At 41.4% G+C, this 27,337-nt stretch overlaps 1 protein-coding gene across 1 annotated transcript in view; it reads left to right on the top strand.

Moving 5' to 3' along the window:
• The window catches only part of VDR (vitamin D receptor), a 145,200-nt gene extending 118,594 nt beyond the window's left edge, over positions 1 to 26,606 (top strand). Inside the window, exons 6-9 of the mRNA XM_063444793.1 lie at positions 19,599 to 19,767; positions 20,503 to 20,654; positions 25,266 to 25,382; positions 25,807 to 26,606. Of these exons, the coding sequence (XP_063300863.1) occupies positions 19,599 to 19,767; positions 20,503 to 20,654; positions 25,266 to 25,382; positions 25,807 to 26,066 (698 nt within the window). The 3' untranslated portion in view covers positions 26,067 to 26,606. The remainder of the gene's footprint in view (positions 1 to 19,598; positions 19,768 to 20,502; positions 20,655 to 25,265; positions 25,383 to 25,806) is intronic.
• Positions 26,607 to 27,337: the final 731 nt, after the last annotated feature.

Raw genomic sequence — 27,337 nt, forward strand, 5'->3', positions numbered from 1 at the left:
ATTACCCCTCTGTCTCTTTGTACCCCCATACCCTGTGTCTCTCTATTACCCCATCTGTCTCTGTGTCCCCCCTTGCCCTGTGTCTCTCCATTACCCCTCTCTTTGTCCCCCATCCCCTGTGTCTCTCTATTACCCCTCTGTCTCTTTGTCCCCCCTCCCCCCCAACCTGGTGTCTCTCTAATACCCCTCAGTCTCTGTGTCCCCCCTTCCCCTGTGTTTCTATTACTCCTCTATTTGCCCCCCCCCCCACCTGACCTTGTCACAGGAGGACTGAGGGAGGGGCAGAGCTAACTACCATGCTCCCTCACGGTTCCCATGATTCCCAGCACAGCGACATCATAGAGTAGTGATTACTCTATGATGTGGCTCTGCTGGGAATTATGGGAACCGCGAGGGAGCATGGTAGTTAGCTCTGCCCCCTCCCTCAGTCCTCCTGTGCTGACAGTTTGACAGTTGTACTGCTGTCAGTATCAGTGAGTGTGCCGCCGAACAGGTTAGGCGGCCGCCCGGCACACTCACTGATACTGACATAAGTCATGCAGCACAGGAGATGGGGCCGCCGGCCGCAAGGTAAGTATCCCCCTCAGAGTGTGCCGCCGGACCGGCCACCCGGCGGCACCGACATGCGGCCGGTGGCCGCGACATTATTAAAATATAGGGAGCAGGTCTCCCTCTTTATCTCCAGCCCCCAGGTGCCGCGGCCCACCGGTAAATTTCCCGGTATCCCGGTGGGCCAGTCCGGCCCTGATTGCAATGATTTACATTGCAGGTCTAAGGGGGACAGGGACTGTGCACCCAGACCATTCTATTAAATTGAAGTGGTCTGGGTGCCTGTAATATCCCTTTAACCAAAAATATCTAAATCTTCTTGGGGTACTTGGAAACATTCTCCGCATATCTCTATTTCAGTAGTAGTTGTTGTAATATATCTATAGTGCTATCTGCAAATTCAAATTTTACTGTGGAATCCAGATTTAAAAAGTTAACAATGATTTTGAAAGCAGTTTGTGAATAATTTCTAATTGTTAAAGCAAAAATTGATTGTTCTTACTAGTCAGAGCCAGGATTATTGGAAAATGTTAACAATGTAAAAAAAAATATTGACCTTGATTTTCCAATATTTGTAGAGTAAGTTAAAAAAAACTGTTTGTTAAAATAGCCCCATTCTCTACTTCCATTGATAAAATAATATGTCTGCTTTCTAGGCTGTTGACTGTTGTTTGTGCCCAATGTTTGTGTTTGATTCATGAGACCTTCGGTTGGAAAAAGAAAAAAAAAAGAGAGTAGACATTAGCTGTTAATAGAACAACCCCTTGATGCCTAACCACTATAGTTTATTGTAGTGTTTATTTTGGAAGAGCATTCTTCCTGCAAACATTCCTGCATAGCTCCCTTCATTATAAATAAACAAAGAGAGTGTACTTTAATTGTAGATATGTGGCGAGGTAAGGCGAAGCTGAGAAACTTTAGGTGGCCTATTAAAAACAATTTATGAAGCTAAAATGTAATTTAGAACATCACAAAATATCGTATTTACACAGACTGATTTTGATAAAACATAACAATATCATTTTTTTTAATACAAACAAGTAATGAAGTACAATTAAGGGAAAAACAAAAGTAAATATAAAATGAGTAAAAATAAACATGTTTTTTTGTAGTTTGAAGATACTTTATTGTGAGTATTATTGCTGTGGAACACTGTTATGCACTCAAGAGACATGAACAATATAGGATAGAAAAGAGGGATTTGGGTGCAAGATAGGGACTGTCCCTAGGAACACTTGGCAGGTATGTGTGATGTCAGTGGGTATGGCGGTGGAGCCTGGAAATAAAAAGTGAAGAAAATAAAGAAAATGGCTAGAACTTAAAAGGTATGTTTGTAGGGATAGCTTCTTGGCACCATAAGTGCCACAAAAAGCTGTATTGGTTGTTGTGTTAGAATATTGTACATGTACTTTCAGCAGGAATTGTTGGCCTATACTCTGATTTATTTTTTATTTATTTTTTTAACTGCTTCTATATTCCACACCACACTAACTTTGTAATAGAACACTTTAGTAACACTAGAACATAACATAACACAAAATATTAAGGGGATTCTATAGTGTTAGGAATACAAAGTTGGTCCCCTATGGTCCCCCCTCCCTGCCACCCGACATGTAAAGAGCTGCAAAAATCTTTATTTACTCACCCGATTCCAGCGTTGGGTCCATGCGACGAGGGGCGCTAATGCTCATGCGCGTCAAATGGCAGCGAGCGCATTAGGCCCTCCCAGTAGGAAAGAATTGCTTCACTGCTTTCATATGAGCATTTCGCTGATGCTGAATGTCCTCATGCAGTGCCTAGCAAGCAAGAAGTGCCTCTAGTGGCTGTCTGACAGCCACTAGGGGCAGTTTTAGTGCGGCAAACTAATCATTGCATTTCTCTAAACCTGCAGTGTTTTACATTGCAGGACTAATGGAAACAGGGACATTGCACCCAGACCACTTCAATCAGATGAAGCGGTCTGGATGCCTACAGTGTCCCTTTAAGGACCAAATATGATAAAGCTCAGTTTGTAAAGAGTGATGTTTTGGAATCTTATGAAACATAAATATGTGTTTTTGGTTTGTTTGTTTTTTTGTTTTTATACAACACATTTTTTTTTAACCGATATAAAAAATTGATGTAACACTGTTATATGCCCCTACATCTACAAAAATTGTAAAGTAAGTTTCAAATCCATTTTAAAAGTAATTATTTTCACTGAATCTTTAGGCTATCCCAAACACTGATGAAAAAACTATTTTTGTTAAACTGTGTGCACCAGAGCCAGACAGAGGTAATTCATCTTCTCGTCACTTTGGTGGTGGACTGGCTAAAACAGTCACTGAAGAGACTTAAACTCTGATGAATTGCATTTTTTTCATTTTCAAATTTGTTTAAAAAATTACCTGCATATCAGTGTAAGTCTAAACGTACCAAACCCCCTGATTAGTGGACAAACATCTACATTTGTAAGAAGCAAAAAGAGCTTTTCTACAGCCCAGCATGTTTTTAAATGTTGACTCATAAAATAAATTGCGTGGGAATAATTGGTATTGCATGGGCTCAGACAATAAACACTTCTTGGAAATCTTGGCTTCTCTGGGAATAATCCATTGTTCTTAAGAAAGCAAGACAAAAGTACTCTAGATCATATTTGGAGACAATTCAAATGAAATGAGAAATTCCCTCAACAGAATTGTACTCCACTAATCTAGTATGAAGTAAATTTATTAAATGCATCATAAATTCTATGCCTCCATATATTTTAGTTATGAAAGCAGCATTTAAGCCCTGAAAAGGGAAAAAACTAAAAAGAAAAACAGAAAACAAAACATTGTGTGATTTAAAAACTAGAAGTAGCATGACACTATAGTTATATTATTATGAATGTATTGAAGTCCAGGAAGACACACAGGAAGAAAATGAGGAAAAAAACACAACAAAATAATGACAAAAAAAAATAACCTGTTACACTCTCTAGGTCATAGATATCCTCGAACCATCCATGGTAGACAGTGTAACAGAATGGAATAACATTTAGTGTAGCCCACTTATTCATTTTTTCCAAGCTTTCTAAATAAACACAGTGGCTAGTTTTTTTGGGTTTTTTTTTCTTAAAAAATGGTCATGTATATTATTATTGCTTTATTTCAGATTTGCTACATGGAAATTAATAAATGGTTAATTAAGAGTTTGTTATTGGGTCGTGAACACAAGGAAGAAAGATAAATTAAGGTGACACATTTGTGTCAAATCATAAGATTTTATAGTATGACACACAGACGAGTCACACAGAACAAACATCTATAAAATATGAAACCTGGAATTTAGGGCCATTTTCATTAATTATAGTTAATTGCATCCATGTCCATAATGTGGCTATACCAGCTGCCATGTGTCAAACAGATTAAACATATTGTAGCCCTTTGACAAGAGCTTATGTGCTGACCTGATTGAGAAACATAAAAAAAAAGATACAAACCTTTATTAAATCACTATAAGGATAAATGAGAGACAAAAATCATACATAACAGTGTCAAAAGTGTAGTGAAGGTGCAAAAGAGAAACAAAAATTAATAAAATTGGACAAACTAATGGAGCCTTATTAAAGTACCAGTTAGTTCTCCCACTTTAGAATATAGACATAATAGCGGGTAAGCCTGATTAAATACTATGTTGCAAAAAGTTGCAGTAATTACAAGTAGGTGTACCAAGCTGGGTCTACAAGTTGGGATAGGCTGATATAGCACCAAATATGCAGTATAAATTATAGTACTAGGGGTAACTATATATCCCTATTACTGGGATATAGTTATAGGGGTAACTTTACTTCCACTGCTAGTCTCCCAATTGCCATTATCGTCAATTTGGGGTTCACTGCCTTGGATTTCCCCATATATTCCTTAAACCTTCTCACGGAATTGATTTACCCTTTCAAATTAAGGTGACTTCTAGTCAGTAACACTAGTATTATTTTTTTTATCTATAACTACCTTCCTGACTACTCTCTATAACTTATACTGCATTTTTGATACTATATCAGACTATCCCAACTTGTAGACCTAGCTTGGTACATCTACTTGTAATTACTGCAACATAGTATTTAATCAGGCTTACCCGCTATTATGTCTTTGCTAAAGTGGGAGAACTTACTGATACTTTAATAAGGCTCCATTAGTTTGTCCAATTTTATTCATTTTTGATTCTTTTTTGCACCTTCATCACACTTTTGACACTGTTATTTATAATTGTTGTCTCTTATTTATCCTTATGGGGATTTAATAAAGTTTTGTATCTATTTTTAAGGTTTATTTTTCCATTGTTGGATCAGCACTTTTCATTAGGGTAAAGGGATTGGTGTTGGACTTATTTTTTGCAAGTCTGCTCTAACCTTCTTACTTATTTCTACGTTGGGTTATGCTCTAATTACCCTACAACCGCTACAAACCCAGTGACAGATTTTCTCTCACTGTGTTTGTACCTACCTTGGACTACCTTTCCAAGCATCCTATCACCTGGCATGCATGCACGCCAGATGAACACGACCCCTTTACAAGCAGGTATGTCGCCAGTGATGCTAATTTAAAACAAATAACTTTTCAGAAAAAAATTGTTTGGGCAAACCAAATGTTCTCACCATGCAAAACTCTAATTCTAATTGCATCAGGGGAATGTCCGACCATCCTCCTTCACACACCTGTAGACCTGTTCTATGTGGCTGACCTGGAGAACTTATAGAAATAGTTGTTTTAAATGAGTGGGTGATTTAATGAGATAATAAGGCAGAAGATGGGAATGCTAAGTTGCTTACTTGTCAAAACAACTTAGACAATTTCTTTATTGAAAAATATTCAATGAATGCAGTAGCTACGATTTGGTCCAGTTTTATTTTTGTTTTTGTTTTATGACACTTTTTTTTTTTTAACTTACATTTGTACATTGTTACAACCAAGGTCATTGTTGTAATTTGAAATAGAACATGACTCAATGAATGTACCATATGTTGTGTCATAAAAGTTTTGACTATTAAACACCTACCAGTTACTTGTTTATGTGACTCACAAACAACAGGTTCTGAACTCGTTGTCCGCACTTGTGGCATTAGCAACATCATTTTTTATTGTTTATCTTGGAAACTAAGCATGGGGATATAAATAAAAAAAAACTTAAACCCTTGATTAAACCAGGATGTAATCGATCAAAATTCTGCACAGGATTGGAAATTGGAAACACTCCGTATGGAAATCACTCCCATGCAGTTTCATTGTATAGAGAATAGTGATGTCCCGAACGGTTCGCTGGCGAACATAGCATGTTCACGTTCACCACCGCGGGCGAACACATGCGATGTTCGGTCCGCCCCCTATTCTTTATCATTGAGTAAACTTTGACCCTGTACCTCACAGTCAGCAGACACATTCCAACCAATCAGCAGCACACCCTCCCTAGCAGACCCTCCCACCTACTGGACAGCATCCATTTTAGATTCATTCGGAAGCTGCAACCATTTTATTTTTTCAATGTATTATTATTATTTTTTTTCAGTGCATATAAATGTTACAAGCAGATACTCCCCCCAGACACTCTGTATTACTGCAGATACTCCCTCCAGACACTCTGTTTTACTGCAGATACTCCCTCCAGACACCCTGTGTTACTGCAGATACTCCCCCAAGACACCCTGTGTTACTGCAGATACTCCCTCCAGACACCCTGTGTTACTGCAGATACTCCCTCCAGACACCCTGTGTTACTGCAGATACTCCCTCCAGACACCCTGTGTTACTGCAGATACTCCCTCCATACACTCTGTATTACTGCAGATACTCCCCCCAGACACTGACACAGAGCAGAATAGGGACTGTTCCCCCTACATAGGGTCACTTGGCAGATATGGATTGCCACCTATCCTAAGGATCCCTGATACACACTGACACAGAGCAGAATAGGGACTGTTCCCCCTACATAGGGTCACTTGGCAGATATGGATTGACACCTATCCTAAGGATCCCTGATACACACTGACACAGAGCAGAATAGGGACGGTTCCCCCTACATAGGGTCACTTGGCAGATATGGATTGGCACGTATCCTAAGGATCCCTGATACACACTGACACAGAGCAGAATAGGGACTGTTCCTCCTACATAGGGTCACTTGGCAGATATGGATTGACACCTGTCCTCAGGGACCCTGATACACACTGGGGAGGACCTACTGTCCTCCCCCCGCCCCCACCCCTGCATGGTGGGTGGGGGCCATGAAAATAATGAGGGGGGGGACCTCCTGTCCTCTCCCCCGGCCCCCACCCCTGCGCGGTGGGTGGGGGCCATAAATCACAATGGGGGAGGACCTACTGTCCTCCCCACGCCCCCACCCCTGCGTGGTGGGTGGGGGCCATAAAAATAATGAGGGGGGGGCCTACTGTCCTCCTCTCGGCCCCCACCCCTGCGCGGTGGATGGGGGTCATAAATCACAATGGGGGGAGGACCTACTGACGTCTTCTTTTTTTCTAAAATCTTCTTTTTTCAGCCCCAAAAAAGGCCAAATAAAAAGCCATAAGAACCGACGCAATTTAAAAAAAAAAAAAAAAAACGAGCTCAAAAAATAATAATCCATCTTCACCCATGGAGGGCTCCGCGCAGACTGAGCTCTGCAGGGCGGGGGAAGGCTTATAAAGCCTTGCCACGTCCTGCAATTAGGCTAAGAACACTCTGATTGGCTGGTTTTACACAGCGTGGGAAAATTCCAAAGAACTTTCCCACGCTGTGTAAAATGACACAGAGCACTCTGATTGGTTAGATTCCAAACCCACCAATCACAGTGCTTTGTGTCATTTTACACAGCGTGGGAAAGTTCTTTGGAATTTTCCCACGCTGTGTAAAATTACAAAGAGAACTCTGATTGGTTAGATTCCAAGCCCACCAATCACAGTGCTCTGTGTCATTTTACACAGCGTGGGGAAATTCCAAAGAACTTTCCCACGCTGTGTAAAATGACAAAGAGAACTCTGATTGGTGGGCTTGGAATCTAACCAATCCGAGTGCTCTGTGTCATTGATTGGTGGGCTTGGAATCTAACCAATCAGAGTGCTCTGTGTCATTTTACACAGCGTGGGAAAATTCCAAAGAACTTTCCCACGCTGTGTAAAATGACAAAGAGAACTCTAATTGGTGGGCTTGGAATATAACCAATCAGAGTGCTCTGTGTCATTTTACACAGCGTGGGGAAATTCTAAAGAACTTTCCCACGCTGTGTAAAATGACAAAGAGAACTCTGATTGGTGGGCTTGGAATCCAACCAATCAGAGTTATCTTTGTCCTTTTACACAGCGTGGGAAAATTCCAAAGTAAAATGACACAGAGCACTGTGATTGGTGGGCTTGGAATCTAACCAATGAGAAAAAAAAAAGTGTCATTTTACACAGCGTGGGAAAGTCCTTTGGAATTTTCCCACGCTGTGTAAAATGACAAAGAGCACTCTGATTGGCATAAACCAGCCAATCAGAGTGTTCTTAGCCTAATTACAGGGCGTGGCAAGGCTTCATAAGCCTTCCCCCGCCCTGCAGAGCTCAGTCTGCGCGGAGCCCTCCATGGGTGAAGATAGATTATTTTTTTTGCGCTCGTTTTTTTTTGTTTTTTTTAATTGCGTCGGTTCTTATGGCTTTTTATTTGGCCTTTTTTGGGGCTGAAAAAGGTAGATTTTAGAAAAAAGAAGACGTCAAATGGTAAGTTGAATTTTTCTTTACAGGTTAGTTATTTTATTCCCCCTTCACTATTTTTTAGGGTGAGGGGGGTAGGTAGGGGGTAACTTTTTTGGGGGTGGGGGGGGGTGACTAGGGGCTTGGGGACCCCTAGTCACCTTTGATTTGGGGGGGGGATTTTTATTTAGGGCCCCCACCCACCACTCAGGGCTAGTGTACCTTCTTACCGACTCTTGTGGGTTAAAATATTTTGGCAAGACAATCAGACCGTTTAATTGTCTGATCAGAGAGCATGTTAATTCAGTGAGAAGAACCTTAGAGACCCCAATTTTTCTACATTTGAACCAATGCTATATTAATTCATCAACTGGTATAAAGTTCATGGGACTGAAATGGAAGGGTGATTAGGACAAAATAGCCAGACAATGGGAATCCTATTGGATTTACAAGTTTGGTACTCTGTCTTCGCTAGGTCTGAATGAAGGTTAAACCCTTCTTGGCCTTTCTACGACTCTCCTAGGAGAGTCTATTGAGAGATATAATTTGCTATACACTTTTGTTTTCTTTGTTCTTTACATATAAGGTTAAGCTGCTTACGTCTTTTTCTTGACTATTGATTGTAACCATTGGTCACACCTTTAGCAACTTATTAATGTAGATGTTTAGGTTTCAGTTTTTAGATGTGATGTTTTCGCCTTGCATACCAATCATCAGCTGAGTATTTTATATATCTGTCAGTGGTAATAGTTAAACGCCTGTTATTACTGTAACCTAAACCTATTTCTATCCTACCTATCTTAACTTTGTCTGAGGAGTGTTTCTTCTTTCTTCTTATACCTGATTACACTCCAGTTTATAGAATGGCAGTAATGGGTATCAAAAGGACAGGATGTAGCCCTGCTCCCATCCTTCCCCGAGGGTCGTTCTGCTTCATAGTGCCACTCCCAATTTCTGGGAGGGAAGTGTGTTGCTTCAGTATTTGCATTGCCTCCGGGTGCTACAGGGTTCCACCTTCCTGTACCGCTAGAGTCAGGTGTGGCTTGCCGCGGATGGCATGCTGGTGGGATGATGCCATGGATTGGCTGTGCCCAGCCCTGTCTCCTCCCGCCATACCCTTCCCTTCTCATGTTTGGAATCCTTACATGGACAGTGACTAATAGGAATGTAAGGCGGATAGTGGTTCACTTACTAAGGGTGGTACTTTTTTTTTTTTTAATGCACTTTTAGTCACACAAATAAAAGTTGGTTTAGGTAGGCATTGGTGGGTCTCCCACGGTCCCGTGGTTTCTAGGGTCAGCGTGTCTGGCTAGGACTTTGGGGTTTGTGGCTGTTCTGAGAACGGGGAAGACCCTCCTCATCTTGTACCTTCCCCATTAATTGTCCCTATTATATATACACAGTGGTACCTCGGTTTACAAACGCCTTTCAGTATTCCATTGAAAATAATGCCTTGGTTTACAATTTGTTTTTGCAGTACAAAGCAAGTTTCCCCAGGATGCTTTGCACCTGGGAGGTTTATAGCGCTGCCGCCGTGTTTGAGGTGTTTGAGCGGCTTTTGCATTGAGTTTTGGAGCCATTCTGGAATTTTTTTGCAGTGGTTTTGGGACTTTTTAAAAACTTTTCTGGTGCATTTCTCAAGAGGTGGAAAGGTATGGAGCTGAGCTTCGACATTTGCATGCTTTTTACTGTGTGTTCTGCATTGTGGGTTGGTTTCCATGCCAGCTCATTTTGATTTAAACTGATTAATTGGTTTTCAATGCATTCCTATAGGAAAACGCATTTCGGTTTACACATTTTTCGCAATAAGAAACGTCCTGGAGAACGCATGAAATTCGTAAACCGAGGTACCACTGTACTAGTAACTCTTGGTTTTTGAAAGGATTTCTTCTGAATTAATACGTTTCCCTGATTTGGGGCTTATTAGCTTCATTGTGCTTTTAATCAGCCTGTGTTATCCTGTTTAATAAACATTGTGGTAACTGTTACTAGGACTGCTTGGGAATTAGTCCTGCCCTTGTGGTAGACACAGCTCTCATAGCAGTTACCCACAGGCTTTTTCCCAGAACCACCCATTTTCTGGTTTCAGCCTACCCTTCTCTTTTATATCTGGCAGCCTGTGGCTACCTTGCATATATTAGTGTAAGGCTTCCTCAACCTCACCTCAGATATTTTATATAATAGAATAAAGTTATTTTCTACCCACCTTAGTCAATTAAGGTTGTTTTTATATTTACTGCCTTCACCCCTCCCCCCTCCTCCTTTCAAAGTGTCTTAATACACGTCAGGTTCCTTTTTTGTTTTATCTCATAACTGACTTTTGTAAATGTTGTACCTGCACATGACCATTGACCTCATATGGCCCTCTGAAGCATTTATTGTGATTATTTTTTACTGTTTATCAATTCTGGCCTCACTTGTTTTTTAGTCCTTGTATTTTAATCTCTATCCCTTCAACCTGGGTTTCTTTCTTGACTACTGTACATGTTTAGTGGTTACCTTTTTCAATTCACCATAGGCAATAGTTTTAGTATAAATTACAAAAAGTATTTTGCCTTGGCAGCTATTCCCGTACCTGTTAAACCATGTGTTGCTTTTCCACTTGGTATCTTCCTCAGTCCTAACCTTAAACTACAATTTGTAACACAGAAATTATCTCTATTTTCTAAACATTATAAAATTGTGCACCAGGAATTGATAATATCTATACAATATTATATAACATTACTAATACATTTTACAATTTTCTTGCCACCTTCTGAATGATATATGCTTAGGGGGTTAATGCTAACATCACTATGGCAACCACAGAACTTGATCTCAAACATGGCTAGGATTTGTCCTCCAGTACATGACTCCTTCATTACATTCGGTAGATGAAGTTGTTATGGTGCCTAAACTGTCCCTTTAACTATATTATTAGTTTATATATTAATGACAGGAGGCATTCGGGTGTACTCTTACCTCAAGGGATTAAACTTTCCTTGAACGATTTAACACCTAAATGAGCCTCTAGCGCCGATCTGAACTTCCCCCAGGTTATATAATATATATATACTATTTTATTTTACACTGTTTTTAACCTTTATTGAACTTTATTACAGGCAGCAGGGGGGCTACCTGTCATTCCAGGCATCCCCCTGCTGGCACTGCTATGGACGGCTATTCCGTCCATGTGATTGTGAGGTCCTTGCAAGGACCTCGCGAACACTTGGCCCAGGAAGGCCAAATCGACAGCAAGTCGTCCCGTCCACCCCCGCCCCCACCCTCCCCATTGCGATCACCAGTGGGGGATCGCCAGTGAGCAGGTAAGTCCCCTGGACAGCGGGGACATACTATGTCATCTGCCGGCATTTAGAGCCGGGTCCCCAAGGACGACATAGTACGCCCGCCGTCCTTAAAGGGTTAAATATAATTTACTTTGTTTTGCTACACATCATGGTATCACGGGTCCTAAAATTTAATCAGAATGAATTATTTCATTGGGATCATTTCCTGTAATTACTGGTTAGATGTTATTAACATAGTGTATAACCATTTATTATGGGCTTCTCCTGAAAAGTTAATTATCAGGTGGATATTGCCAACCATTTTTAAGTGGCCAATGAAGCCTGCCATTGTATTAGTCACCAAGCTTATTTTTTTTCATTGTTCTTTCTTTTGAAACAGACATATTAAAACATTTTAAATATATACAAATGAAAGTTAATTCTTTGATGAAAGGGTTATTCCAAGCACCATGACCACTTCAGTGATTTGGGAGGTATATGTTGTTGCTTAGATTTGCATGAGTTGCGAGATTGGGCTAGGACTGTATGTGTCAGGATTGGGATTACCCCTGCCGACAGGGAGTGGGATATTAGCCAAAATAGAAGGAAGAACAGGATACCTTGCGTATACCGGACCTTAGAGAGGCCGACCTAACATATGCCTAAAAAGGCAAGAAATCGTAGTAATAAAGGATGCCTAGGTCAAGGAATACAGAGATACACAAGAACGCGAAAACAAGCCAAGGTCAAAGCGATACAGAGAGTCCGATTAGTCAAAATACGGAACCAGGTCAGCAACAGGAAAAACAGAATAATAATAAACACACGCTCAGGCTAACAAGAACCACAACAGGGCAATGACTCCCAGCAAGGTGGGAACTTATATAGGGCTAGAAATGGACACCATCATCACCATGCACCAGGACACACAAAGGGGTGTAACCTGTGCAAGGCGTCCAACACATATGACATCACTAAAAGGTGAGTATAAAGTGTAACACCTACAGGGTCCTATAATTTCAAAGGACGCCTGTAGGTGGCGTGAGGTTGCAATGGAAATCCGTCAATCTTGCAGATAGTGCAGAGCTGTCTACAGTTATGTGGAGAGAACGGCGCGTGACCTCTGAGCTGGAGGTATCCAGGAATGTGGCATTCACCCCAGTAAGAGCGGCGTGAGACCGGGATCTTTGTGGCTGCCACATAGCACCCCTAGATATGACAGTATGTCACATCGCCTAAGGGAAGTGCCAGTGGTAGGAGCCCGAGTAGCCCTTTACACTGCATTCCAATACATGACTTGCATAGAACCAATAGTAGTAACATAAGACAAGGTTTTGTGACATTTAAATTATTTTAATAGATCTGTTTCAAAATAAATTACAATGGAAATAGTCTATGCTCATTTTTTAATACCCTGATAGGCTTCATTGACCACTTAAAAATGGTTGACAATATTCACCTGGTGGAGACCCAGGTAAAAGGTAAAAGGCTTTGAGCCGGGATAATCTCACATCAAAACCACTAGAGTAGGGTTTAAAGACACATCGTGAATTATGCTCTTTCAAACTGCATCATGAAATCTCCAGCTTCATTAACTTTGGAGGCTATTCTAATAGAACCTGGTTAACTGTTGTCTGAATACACTTTCTAAAGTTGTGAAGTATACATCATGCAGAGGGTTGTAAAGCTATATTTAAAGCACTTTTTTGATATAACACACCTCGTTGACGAGTTTCGCTCTAGTTTCCTCATGCAGAGTGTAATTTACTAAAGTGACAATTTACTGTGATTTCAAAGGGAATTTCCCAATTTTGTTTTGTTTGAAACTTTTTATTGGTTTTCTGGATTGACAGGAGATTAATTTACAATATAGAAAGTAGTACAGCATCAGTGTACAACGACATATGTGTAAAAAAAATGCAGTCGTCAAATATTATATAGTGCGACATGAGAAGGATATAATACACATTGCACAAAAACACAGTCAATCCTGTTTGCTAATGTCAATTAAATTTAAGGCTAGAGTAGTTGAATGTGAAGCATAGCGGGTTTAGAGAATTTTTCCAATTCGGCTATTTTGACCTCAAGCTTGAAATCCACTTTGAAAAACCCTGATAATGTAGGAACAAAAGAACAAGAAGCTCCACTGGATGCTTCCATATTGCTTTAGTATGCCTATTACAGTGATGGCGAACCTTTTTGAGCCCGAGTGCCCAAACCGCAATACATGCCAACTTTTTTTCCCTCAAAGTGCCAACATGGCAATTAAACCTGAATACTGAGGTTTACGTTTAGAAAAAACTACTCGTACAGTTAACAACTTTTGTTTTAAAAGAACACAACAGAGAGTTAAATTATAAACATTTAAAATAATGATATAAATTAAGCTTATATTAGTATCTCCAACAAATGCAATACATACACACAGACTGCTGAACACATTCACACACCAACTGCTTAATACAAACACACACACCGAGACACAGACAGACTGCTAAATACACACACAGCCCGCTAAATACACGCACACTGCTGAGTACGCAGGCTGCTGAATACACGCACGCAGTCTGCTGAATACACGCACGCAGTCTGCTGAATACACACACACACACACACACACTGCTGAATACATAAAGACTGCTGAACACACACACATATACTGCATTGAGGGGTGCAGTGTATGTGTCTGTGTGTAATGTTGTGTGGGGGGTGGGGTGCTGTGTGTGGGGGGTTGGGGTGCAGTGTGTGGGGGGTAGGGTGCTGTGTGTGGGGGGGGTAGGGTGCTGTGTGTGTGGGTGGGTAGGGTGCTGTGTGTGTGGGGGGGTAGGGTGCTGTGTGTGGGGGGGTAGGGTGCTGTGTGTGTGGGGGTAGGGTGCTGTGTGTGGGGGGGTAGGGTGCTGTGTGTGTGTGGGGGAAAGGGTGCTGTGTGTGTTTGGGGGAAAGGGTGCTGTGTGTGTTTGGGGGAAAGGGTGCTGTGTGTGTTTGGGGGAAAGGGTGCTGTGTGTGTTTGGGGGAAAGGGTGCTGTGTGTGTGTTTGGGGGAAAGGGTGCTGTGTGTGTTTGGGGGAAAGGGTGCTGTGTGTGTTTGGGGAAAGGGTGCTGTGTGTGGGGGGGGTAGGGGTGCTGTGTGTGTGGGGGGGGTAGGGGTGCTGTGTGTGGGGGGGGGTAGGGGTGCTGTGTGTGGGGGGGGGTAGGGGTGCTGTGTGTGTGGGGGGGTAGGGGTGCTGTGTGTGTGGGGGGGTAGGGGTGCTGTGAGTGTGTGGGGGGGTGCTGTGAGTGTGGGGGGGGTGCTGTGAGTGGGGGGTAGGGGTGCTGTGTGTGTGGGGGGTAGGGGTGCTGTGTGTAGGGCTGCTGTGGGTAGGGGCCCTGTGTGTAGGGGGGTAGGGGTGCTGTGTGTAGGGGGATAGGGGTGCTGGGGGTGCAGGGGTAGGGGTGCTGTGTGTAGTGGGGGTAGGGGTGCTGGGGTTAAGGGAGGGTAGGGGTGCTGGGGTTAAGGGGAGGGTAGGGGTGCTGGGGGTAGGGGAGTAGGGGTGCTGTGGGTAGTGGGGGTAGGGGTGCTGTGGGTAGTGGGAGTAGGGGTGCTGGGGGTAGGGGTGCTGGGGGTAAGGGGGTAGGGGTGCTGTGGGTAGGGGTGCTGGGGGTAAGAGGGGTAGGGGTGCTGGGGGTAAGGGGGTAGGGGTGCTGGGGGTAAGGGGGTAGGGGTGCTGGGGGTAAGGGGGTAGGGGTCCTGGGGGTAGGGGTGCTGTGGGTAGTGGGAGTAGGGGTGCTGGGAGTAGAAGGAGTAGGGGTGCTGGGGGTAGTGGGAGTAGGGGTGCTGGGGGTAGGGGTGCTGGGGGTAGTGGGAGTAGGGGTGCTGGGAGTAGGGGGAGTAGAAGGAGTAGGGGTGCTAGGGGTAGTGGGAGTAGAAGGAGTAGGGGTGCTGGGGGTAGTGGGAGTAGAAGGAGTAGGGGTGCTGGGGGTAGTGGGAGTAGGGGTGCTGGGGGTAAAGGGGGTAGGTTATTAAATCAGTATCCCCCCCCTTCCCTTCCCTTCCCTTCTTGTTACCTTTGGTGAAGGGGAGGGGGGAACACAGTCATCCCTGGTGGTCCGGTGGTGGTGGTATGCAGGACAGGACAGGTCCTGCAGCTCTCCTGTCCTCCCGCGCGATGCTGTGTGGAGCGTTGCCATGGTAACACGCGGCAACGCTCCACACAGCTCGCGGGAGGACGGGAGAGCTGCTTCCTCGATCCCTCCCCCCTGCTTCCGGTCCTGCCGACACGGAAGCAGAGTAGGCGCCTGCCGTTTTGGGCAGGCAGGCGCCTACTCTGCAGTGATGGCAAAGCTATGGCCGCGTGCCCACAGAGAGGGCCCGGCGTGCCACCTGTGGCACGCGTGCCATAGGTTCGCCATCACTGGCCTATTAGAAGGGTTGTGTAATAGGTAGATACCTATCTTTTAACCCCTTAAGGACCAATCTTCTGGAATAAAAGGGAATCATGACATGTCACACATGTCATGTGTCCTTAAGGGGTTAAAGAACTACAAATACACTGTCAGCTTTAATGATTAATGGATCATAGTTCAGCAACAGTTGAACTCTTTTGTCTATTGTTTTTTTTTTTTGTTTACAGTATTCAAAAACATTTGCTTCTCTTGCTAAAACCACAAAATACAAATCAGTAAAATACAAAAAATGTGGTGATAAGCGTGAAGCAAAGTGAAATCTATTAGGTGTTCCTCACCAAACACACCCGAAATAAAAAACAAAACAAATAAGTGTAGAATCCCAATGTATAGAAAAGATCTATCTCCTCAGTTACACAACCTCGTGTACGTAATGTAAAGCCATATAAGACATGAGGTATGAGGGAAGGGATGGTAGAAAACTCACAAGAAGTGAAGAAATTCCAGGCATACAACTGAAGACAAAAAACATATAGGATGAAAATCCATTAGAAAAAAAATGCATGAGAGAGAAAATATTTCTCTATAAATAATATCTATCTGTATGTATGTATGTATATACCGGTATATTTATATTATATACACACACACACACACACACACACACAAACATTAGACAAAAAAGGGGAAAAGGACACAATCAAAAACCAAAGTATATACAGAGATAACTAATATGTTATTATTGTGTGGTTTGTTAGGATATATCTATGTGGGTACCAAAAAGACCGTACAAATGTTCTGCATTAGACTCGTAAGCTACAGAATAGCTACAATTCATAACAAAAAAGTAACAAATTAGCATCACCAAGTGGTGTGTCTAATATCACACTGTAATATTGAGTGGAATTGTAGCAAGATACCGGCTTGGAGCACACAGATAATATATACTATAAATCAGATTTAAAGGACTACTATAGCCACCCAGACCACTTCAGACCACTTCAGCTTAATGAAGTGGTTTGGGTGCCTGGTCCATCTAAGGTTAACCCTGCAGCTGTAAACATAGCAGTTTCAGGGAAACTGCTATGTTTACTTTAGGGATAATCCAGCCTCTAGTGGCTGTCTCATTGACAGCCGCTAGAGGCGCTTCCGCGCTTCTCACTGTGATTTTCACAGTGAGAAGACGCCAGCGTCCATTAATTGAGAATGCTTTCCTATGGACTGGCTGAATGCGCGCGCGGCTCTTGACGGAAGAAGAGGGAGGAGAGTCCCAGCGCCGAGGGAGCCCAGCGGGGGAAAAAAGGTAAGGGATTAACCCTTTCTTCCCACCTCAGCGCCACGGCACTATAGTGGTCCTTTAAGTAACAAAGCTGAGCTGTCTATATCTTAGTAAGTGAGATTCCTGTGCCTTCGAGGTCAACTAATCTTATCATGATTTTCCCCAACAGTCCAAAACTATCTCCCACAAAGTAATATGAGGCAACGGAGTCTCAAAACAATCAAAAAAATGATCAAAAACAAAAATGTATTCAACATGTGGATTATATACATATATCAATATAATAAGAAATCACCATCAGTGGTATGATACCTACATATATAATGTTAAATAAAAATAAGGTAAAATGATAAAAAGTTAATTTATTTAAAAACAAAAAAATATATATTTTCTATTTTTTTGAATTTACATGTGGAACATGTTTCACATTCATAAAAACCCTGAAGCTGTGGACTAAAGCTATCTTGTTTCGTGGTAATAGAGGGGAATAAACTTGGGGCTAGCTGATTCTTTGTTTTTGGCTCTTTTATATATAACTATTATCCTGGATAATTGTCACCAAAATGTCATCTTTTATTTTAAATACGGACCAATGTTTATTTAAGATTTTTTTCTGTGTTTTGGCATATTGTGTATAACAAAAGCATATTTAAATCTGTCATTATTGTGCCATGTTTGTTTTAGTAAATAGATCTGACCTTTCCAGGTTCTTAATAGCTAATTCCTACCTTTCCATTTTATCCTTACTGTATCCCTTATGTGCATATCTGCATATCTTGTTTTCATTATTTGAGACTGGGTTTCAAAAACTTCCTTAGCTGAGCAGTTTATTCTCATCTGAATTAATTGAACCCTAAGTGTGCTGGCCAGTCACAAAGGATGATGTACCCACAATCTGTGGGTTTGAAAAATGTTTTGGATTTAAGTGTACCCTCTTCCACATTGAAGAAATCAATGAATTGAAGACATTCTAAGAAATCGATATGTTCCGGGTGAGAATGAAAATAAGTGAAACCTAAATTGTAGTTGTTCTGATTGATATGGTTAAAAAATCAAACTAAATCTGCAAAATCTCCATCCCATGTTATGAGTACGTCATCTATGTAGCACCGCCACAGGACAAGGCCACCCATACAAGAATCCCCCCAACCCAACATGTGATGATTCCCAATGGGACATGTACAAGTTGGAATCATCACAGGTCGGGTTTGCCTAAATATATTATCACATCTGCAGTGTCACATTAATGTGACCTAGCCAGAATCTTAACTATTACTTGGAGCTCGAAACTGGGGCCCCAGTGGTTGGGAATAGTGCATCAGGTCCCATGAATTGCCATAACTGCACCATCATTCCCAGTACAGTGGAGGCCCCGTTGACAATGAGAAGAGTATAATGGCGTTTTGCAGAATTTGTTATATGTGCAGTGTCAATTTAAAGGAACACTATAGGGTTAGGGATACAAACATGTATTCCTGATCCCAAAAGTGTAAAAAACACTATTTAGATGTCTGCCCCCTCCCCTTCCACCCTTAAGTAGGGTGAAAACTCACCTCTATTCCAGTGCCGTGGGGGTCTGCCGGCACTGGTTCGGCCCCCGCCTACCTCCTTGGGTGAGATCATCACTATTGACAATCAACCAATCAAATGCTTTCCCATAGGAAAGCATTTGGAGGCTAATACACATGCGTTGCAAAATGCCACACTGGACAATCAGCATCTCTTTATAGATACAGCAATGCATCTCTATGAGGAACATTCAGGGTCTCCGTGATGTTGTGCAGCACTGACCTAGGGAGAACCTCTAGTGGCCCACTTAGTGAATGCCACTGGAGATGTTCCTAGGCCGCAATGTAAGTGTATACAGCAAAAAGCATGCAGGGACATACTATACTCATTTTAACAATTATATTAAGCTGTAGTTGTTCTGGTGACTATAGTGTCCCTTTAATAATGTGGCACAGAGCTAACATTGAAACTAAAGAATTATTTGACAAGTTAATGCCATGTATTTAATTAGGACCCCTTTCATAAAAGGCTAAGGACCACTGGATTAGCCTATAATAAAAAAAGAAAAACTTTTATTAAAAAGTTTATGCATTAATACTACATTTTAAAGTATTCTTCTTAAGTATGTTTTCTGTTTGTTCTATGAATTTCTAAATGCCTTTCATGACACTCTGGGGTTAGCTTAATAAAAAGGCCTCTAATACAAAAGTAGGACACAAATTCTAAAACTGTAAACCATTGGGATATCCCTACTAATTCTAATGAAGTCCATGAAATCTCTTAGATTATTGCACTCCTATGTTAAATATTGTCATTATAGTGCAGCTCTGTACCTTGTAGTTTTCATGAGATGGGGTTGACCCATTACATATAACTATGGCCCATGTTAATGTGAATAACAATAGATTGTGCTTCATCTTTCTCCACAGAACCATCGGAATACAGTTTCACCAGCTCACTGTTTGGAGCTTATAGCAGTGAGAATTCACCCTTTAGTAACGGAACATCAGAGCTGTCAATGCTCCCTCACGTTGCAGATCTCGTTAGTTACAGCATCCAGAAAGTCGTCGGCTTTGCAAAAATGATACCTGGATTCCAGTGAGAAATTTATTGATGTTTTTTCTTTTTTTTTACCACAAAAAAAATCGCCCTCAGATTAAACAAACAAATGTCTACTTTACCATTTCCACTCAAAGTATATATGTTCTAATTCGAGGGAAATACATCTGAGAAAATGTATATGATAACAAGATCTATAAGACTAACAAGTCCTGATGCAGTTCTCATTTTATTGTTTTATAATTAATGTTTCAAGATGTGGCACTAATGTTGGGCCCCTGAGAAGTTTGTGATTTTGATTGAATATGACTCTAAATTCACGTAGCTTTTTCAGTTTTCCAAATTAAAAATTGGTTCAGCTGGCCATAGCTGCAGACCCTCTTCCTTAAACCTTGCATTTCACACGTTTTGCAGTCAACGGAGTGCCCAGGCATGTGAGTCAAAATCAGTCATTGGGCCATCCAACCGTTCCCTCTGATGCTGCAGTGCATGCAACAAAAAATGTATAGAAAAAAAAGCAGGGACCTACCAAATACATGGCTTATTTGACAAACAGCCCACTGGGATCCTTGTTTGGCTGGCTCTTACTACAACACATAAAATACACTCTCCTAAGTAGCACTCAATGTAATATTCTATTTAAAATATCATCATTTAACACACAGTATAGAGCATTTGAGAGAGAGAGAGAGAGTGCGTGCGTGTTGTGTGTGTTGTATGAGTTGTGTGTGTGTGTTCCTGATCCAGTGTTGTTTTTTTTTCGTTAAACCCTAGAGACCTTATTGCAGAGGATCAGATTGCCTTACTGAAGTCCTCTGTCATTGAAGTCATAATGCTGCGCTCTAACCAGTCATTTAATCTGGAAGATATGTCTTGGACATGTGGTAGCGAGGAATTCAAATACAAAGTTGATGATGTGACTCAAGGTAAGATTTATATGTTGGAGGTTTTCTGTATAGTTAATGACAGCTCATCTGAAGCTTTGAAACACTACCTAGATCTTGATAAAAACAAACAAGCAGCCAGCAGTTCTCCAAAATACATGCATTCATTTATATAACGAATAAAATGATGGGACTACAAATAAGTTTAATTTAATTAGGTGTTTATGTTCTGCTGTTTGAGCAGTTTGCACGGGAAAGTTTGCAGACACACATATATTTCATCTGTGTATAATACAATCAATAAGAGCAGTGAAAGTTTAAAAAAAATCTTAATATAATTTTTGTGTTGGACATGAGTAAGGGTGGTAGCGTTCTGAGATATAGTATTTTAACTTTTGAGCTAGATACTTGACCTAAATAGGAGTCCAGACACTAAGCTGGCCCTATTTAATGGTTTCCCCTCTGGCTTGCTGCTGAATGGATCGAGACTGACATTCTGTTACAAGATTTGCATGGCCTCCCGTCTTGGCCTGACATGGAGAGGTAAGAGAAGGGCTTATATTATTATTATTATTATGTGCATTATACACACACACACACACACACATTACTTACAGCCAGCACACCCGACACACACATTATTTATAGCCAGCACACACATACAACACTCACCCAGCACACACCAGACACATGCAATATACAGCCTGCACACACCAGACACATTCAATATACAGCAAGCACAGACCAGATCCACATAACATACAGGCAGTATACACTCAAAATACAGCCTGCACACACACCAACACACACCAGGCACATACAGCCAATACACATACACACAACATATAGCCAACTCACACTAGGAACACACAACATATAGCCTACCTTTGCACTCAGCATAGAGGCAGCGTGCGCATGCACGCTAGCACACACATACAGCCAGCACATACCAGACACTTTTGCCGGCACACACAAACATTACATACAGTCAGCACACACTATGTACAGCCAACACACACACACATACAACCTACAGACAGCCCACAAACATTACATACAGCTAGCACACACTACACACAGGCAGCACACACATTACATACAGTCAGTACACACTATGTACAGCCAACACACATACACATACAACCTACAGACAGCCCACAAACATTACATACAGCTAGCACACACTACACACAGGCAGCACACACATTACATACAGCCAGCAAATACCACACAAATTACACCAAGCCAAAACACAGCACACAAACACTATGGGGAAGGATAGAAAAACCTAACTCCAAAATTTTACACATTAAATCCAAATGGAAAAAAAATAGCCTGTTGTGAAAATTGTAATAAAATTGCTTCTTCTAAAATTCAGTTTAGTGAATAACCCTACCATTGTAGATCTAAGCAGGGTACCCAAACTTTCTAATTTTACATTTTTTTGTCAGGACAAGTAGATTGTTGTGACAGACAAGTAGATCTATTTCTAGATTTCCACACCCCTGCTTCCAGTAACAAAAAATAATCACTAAAACATTTTTCATCAAGTTTGGTCATCTAAATTTTGCAATTTAGCTGATAATTCACCACAATGTGCTTTTTGTTTCCGTAAAGTACCCTGTAATGAAATGAATAACTGTGAATCGAAATAGAATATTAGATCGTTTTAGACAATAGGACAATTTGAAATCTTCTGAATAAGATATGTGGAAAAATGGTGCAAGGGACGTACTCAAATGAGGTATTATTTATGAACCAGTTTACTTCCTTTCAGTTAGTTGTCTGCCAATGTATACACAGTACAAACAACGCACTAAAAATGGCCAGAGGGTTAGCCTACAATACATAAAGCTAATCCGAAGAATGCACGTATAGGCTGTATTTTCTTAGTGTTTTGCTTCATGCAAATATAGAAGCTGACTTCATAAGTCCTTGTTGTGATCAAACACGCATTTTCTGCTGTTAATCATTTCCCTTCTGTCTAATGAGTCCATATGTTCACAAGGTGCTTGGCTTTCTTATTGGTGGAGCCGAGATATGATCTGTACCATTTAACTTTAAAATATGGATTGCGGGCTAGAAAGGACATGGACAGGTGTGAGAGAGGTGTTATTTTAGAAGCTGATTTGCATTCACTCAGCAATGAAATATATATCTCTGTCTCAGTGCAGTAGAGCAAAACTCCATTCCAGTTGTTGCATTGAAAATGTTTGCATGGAAAGGGACGTATTCACTCAAAGTTAATGCTAAAAAGAATTTCTTAAATTGCTGTGTGTGTTGCAAAGATATGCTATATACTTTAAAATCTAATGTGAAAATCCCACAAGTGAGAATGCTAATGGTAGAGATAAGTACCAAGTATTTAATTTGATTTCATTTTTTTCTCAACCTAATGTCATTTGATATGTTGTTGTTTCTGCAATTTTAAATTTGCTGGAGTCAATCCTATTTTGTGAATCCTATACAAACTCACACAATAGGCTTTCATGCTTTTGCAGAAGAATATGTTGTCATCCCAACTATTTGCTAATGCTTCCAGCAGACAAATAGAGTGCAAGGGTAGCTACAGAAAAAAAAAGCGTATTGGGAGGACACAATTTCTCCTAACTGCCCTGACATACCGGAGGTGGGGACATGTCTGCTAAAAGGTTGAGCAGGTAGCATTCAATCACCTGGTAATATCCCATCATTTTACTAGTTCAGCTGTGAATAATAATGGTATGGGGGACCTGTTTCTAGTACATGTGAGTCCTGTCTTTTGTAACATCTTGACTTCCTTCCATTTCCTGCAATTTCTGGATTAAACATACCGTATTTTTCGCTCTATAAGATGCACCACACCATAAGACGCACCTAGTTTTTAGAGGAGGAAACCCAGAAAAAAAAATATTTTGAACAAACTATCCCATAGTGTTTTTTACTATGGGAAAGTTTGTTCAGAATATTTTTTTTTTCTCCCCTATCCAATAGTGTTCCTTACCACCCACTCCCCTCTCCTGTCCCATAATGATCTTTAACCCTCCTCCCCTATCCCATAGTGATTTTTAACCCCCCCTTCCTCTGTCCCATAGTGATTTTTAACCCCTCCTCCCCTGTCCCATAGTGTTCTTTAACCCCCACCCCCTTGTCCAAGTGTTCTTTAACCCCCTCCTCCCCTTGTCCAATAGTGTTCTCATCCCATAGTGTTCCCCCCTCCTCTCCCCTCCTCCCATATTGTTCCCCCCTCCCCTCCTCCCACAGTGTTCCCCCTCCCCTCCTCCCATAGTGTTCTCCCCCTCATCCCATAGTGTTCCCTCCTCCCATAGTGTTCTCCCCCTCATCCCATAGTGTTCCCCCCTCCCCTCCTCCCATAGTGTTCTCCCCCCCCCCCATAGTGTTCTCCCCCCCTCCCATAGTGTTCCCCCGTCCCCTCCCCTAGTGTTCCCCCCTCCCCTCCAATAGTGTTCTCCCCCCTCATCCCATAGTGTTCCACCCTCCTCTCCTCCCATAGTGTTCTCACCCTCCCCTCCTCCCATAGTGTCCCCCCCTCCCATAGTGTTCTCCCCCCTTCATCCCATAGTGTTCCCCCCCTCCCCTCGTGTTCCCCCATCCCCCCTCCCCTAGTGATGCCCCCTCCATCCCTCCTACAGTGTTCCCCTCCTCCCATAGTGTTCCCCTCTCCCCTCCCCTTGTCCCATAGTGCCCCCCCTCTCCCCTCCCCTTTTCCGCCCCCTCTCCCCTCGTCCCATAATTACTTACCTGTGTTGTAGTGTGGGACGGCTTCACAGCGCGCACTGCGGTACTGAAACTTCAATTTCAGGTTCCGGTTTCCGGCGGGACTGAAAGGAAGTGCGCACTCAGTGTGCACACTTCCTTTCAGTCCCGCCGGAAACCGGAACCTGAAATTGAAGTTCCAGTATTGCGGTGCGCGCTGTGAAGCCGGCCCACACTACAACACAGGTAAGTAAAGCTTCATATTCGCTCCATAAGACGCACAGACATTTCCCCTCACTTTTGAGGGGAAAAAAGTGCATCTTATGGAGCGAAAAATATGGTAATTGTGGCTGGTTTTTCCCCTAACTCCCACCTGTCATTGGATTGCACAGTATAATAAATAAAGAAGATTTATCACTGGCTTCCAGTGATGGGTATCAGGTGAATGCAGTTAAATAATGATTGGCATGTAATAGGAGCAGTGTTAGAAGTAAACAAGGGGGTGATCTGCCAGTAGTTAAATGTGTTGATCCACGCACTGTTAAGAATTTTTTTTAAATGTATTTTTATTTTTAGTAGTTTATATTTTAGACATCACATTGAAATCTGGTGGACATTCATGTATTTCCGGATGCTGTTATCCAAAGCTGAACATTGATGAATAGCGAGATCAATGTCAGGATTTTGACTTCTGAATGCCCCCTGATGGCAATGTTTTTTTTTTTTTTTTTTTTTTTTTTTATTAATCTAGACTGGGATCATTCAAGCATTACAAAGGAACTTTGTTGATGTTATATTATATGTTATATTAATGCAACAATAAGCATTTTAGTGTTATTTGGTTTCTTACTTTTGACTCGCACTGTACATTATCAGCATTGCTTACAGACTACCAGATTATACATTGTAATTGCCTTACAATTATACACTCATTGGTTAATTCATATCTGATTCCAGCTGGCCATAACATGGAGCTTCTTGAACCTCTGGTTAAATTCCAGATTGGCCTGAAGAAATTATGTCTACATGAAGAAGAGCATGTGCTTTTGATGGCCATCTGCATTCTTTCACCAGGTAAATTGATTATAATGAATGGTCTCTAAGCTTATGTGACAAAACTGTACATTTAATTGAGGGGGCCATCTAATTTAAACTTCCACTTACATTCTAATATGTAAAGCAACAAACAAGTTGGGGAAAAAAAAAACTTTCCCAAAAGTTTTTTATTGGACCACCATTGATTGATTTCATGTTGATAGGGGGAAGTCTAAGAGTTTCTTTGAAGAAATTAAAAAGTGCTATTTCAAGACATTGTTTTTATTTTATTTTTACAAAATGCACGAAGTGTAATTATTTGGGATTAGAATCCATGCATACCTCTTTTCGTCTTCAAAGAGGCAGCAATAACAAACAGCCAGTAGAGATTGTTTTGATGTTTTATTTAATTATGTATTGATTTATATGTCTATTCAATTTCTTTTTCTTTCCTTATTTAAAGACCGTCCAGGTGTACAGGACAAAGAACTTGTGGAAGCCATTCAAGATCGCCTCTCCTTGGTACTACAAACTTACATTATGTGCAAACACCCATCACCAGGAAGTAGATTACTCTACCCAAAAATGATCCAAAAACTGGCCGATCTCCGCAGTTTAAATGAAGAGCATTCCAAACAGTATCGGAATCTCTCCTTCTTGCCAGAAAACAGCATGAAACTCACGCCGCTAGTGCAGGAAACTTTCGGCAATGAAATCTCTTAAATTAAGACATTTGCTTATATTGATGTGTGAGTAATTGGATTTGTCCTAGACAATAACTGTGACGGCAATTCATATTAATTCTTTTATTCTGGGAAATGTTTTGGAGTCTTTTCAATCAAAGGAATAATTTGTGGCAGTTGTATATAATGCATAATATATTTAAGCTGATATCTATTGACAATCTAGGATGGGAACAAAGCTTTCTATTATTCCCTGCTAGAAACAATGTCTTTGTCCTGTATTTTTATTCTGTAGTGCTCCGATTGAGAATATTTGTCTTGGGTACCTTTAAAACTTTAAACTACAAACGCACAGACATGCATACACACACATATTTTTTAGAGATTTATTTACAAAATACATATTTTTTTAGCTTTTAAGAATCAGATTTGTCAAATATGTGCGCTAAATGCCAAAAGAAACTTTAAAGCCTTAATTAACCACAAAATCATTTATTTTTTCTACAATATTTACAACTTTAATAAGCAATCTTTTCCAATTATAAGCAAAGTAGACATAACTGTGTCATATCCACTTAAAATACACACATTAAAAATATTTAGTGATAGATTATATTATTAAAAGAATATATTTGAAATATGTCTGTCTATATATATATATATATATATATATATATATATTTATATATTTTCTTATGAGTACAGGGAAAAAAGCAAAAACATTTTGCATCTATTGTGTTAAGACACTAAGGCCTATATCACAATCCTGTATTGTTAATCAGTTGATATTGTTTTCTGACATTTGGCCAAAATTACACCACTATTAACAAAGCAATCCCAATCCAAAAATATGAACTACCGTATTTATCGGCGTATAACACGCACAGGCGTATAACACGCACCTCATTTTTAGAAAGAAATTCCAGGAAATTTCCCCCCTCATCCCATAGTATTCCCCCCCCTCATCCCATAGTATTCCCCCCTCATCCCATAGTGTCCCCCCTTTCCATAGTATTCTCCCCCCTTTCCATAGTATTCTCCCCCCTCCCATAGTATTCCCCCCTCCTCCCATAGTATTCCCCCCCTCCTCCCATAGTATTCTCCCCCCTCCCCTCCCATAGTATTCTCCCCCCCTCCCCTCCCATAGTATTCTCCCCCCCTCCCCTCCCATAGTATATAGTATTCTCCCCCCTCCCCTCCCATAGTATTCTCCCCCCCCTCCCCTCGTATTCTCCCCCCTCCCCTCCCATAGTATTCTCCCCCCCTCCCATAGTATTCTCCCCCCCTCCCCTCCCATAGTATTCTCCCCCC

Source organism: Pelobates fuscus, chromosome 1 (genome assembly GCF_036172605.1).
Source record: "Pelobates fuscus isolate aPelFus1 chromosome 1, aPelFus1.pri, whole genome shotgun sequence".
NCBI lineage: Eukaryota > Metazoa > Chordata > Amphibia > Anura > Pelobatidae > Pelobates > Pelobates fuscus.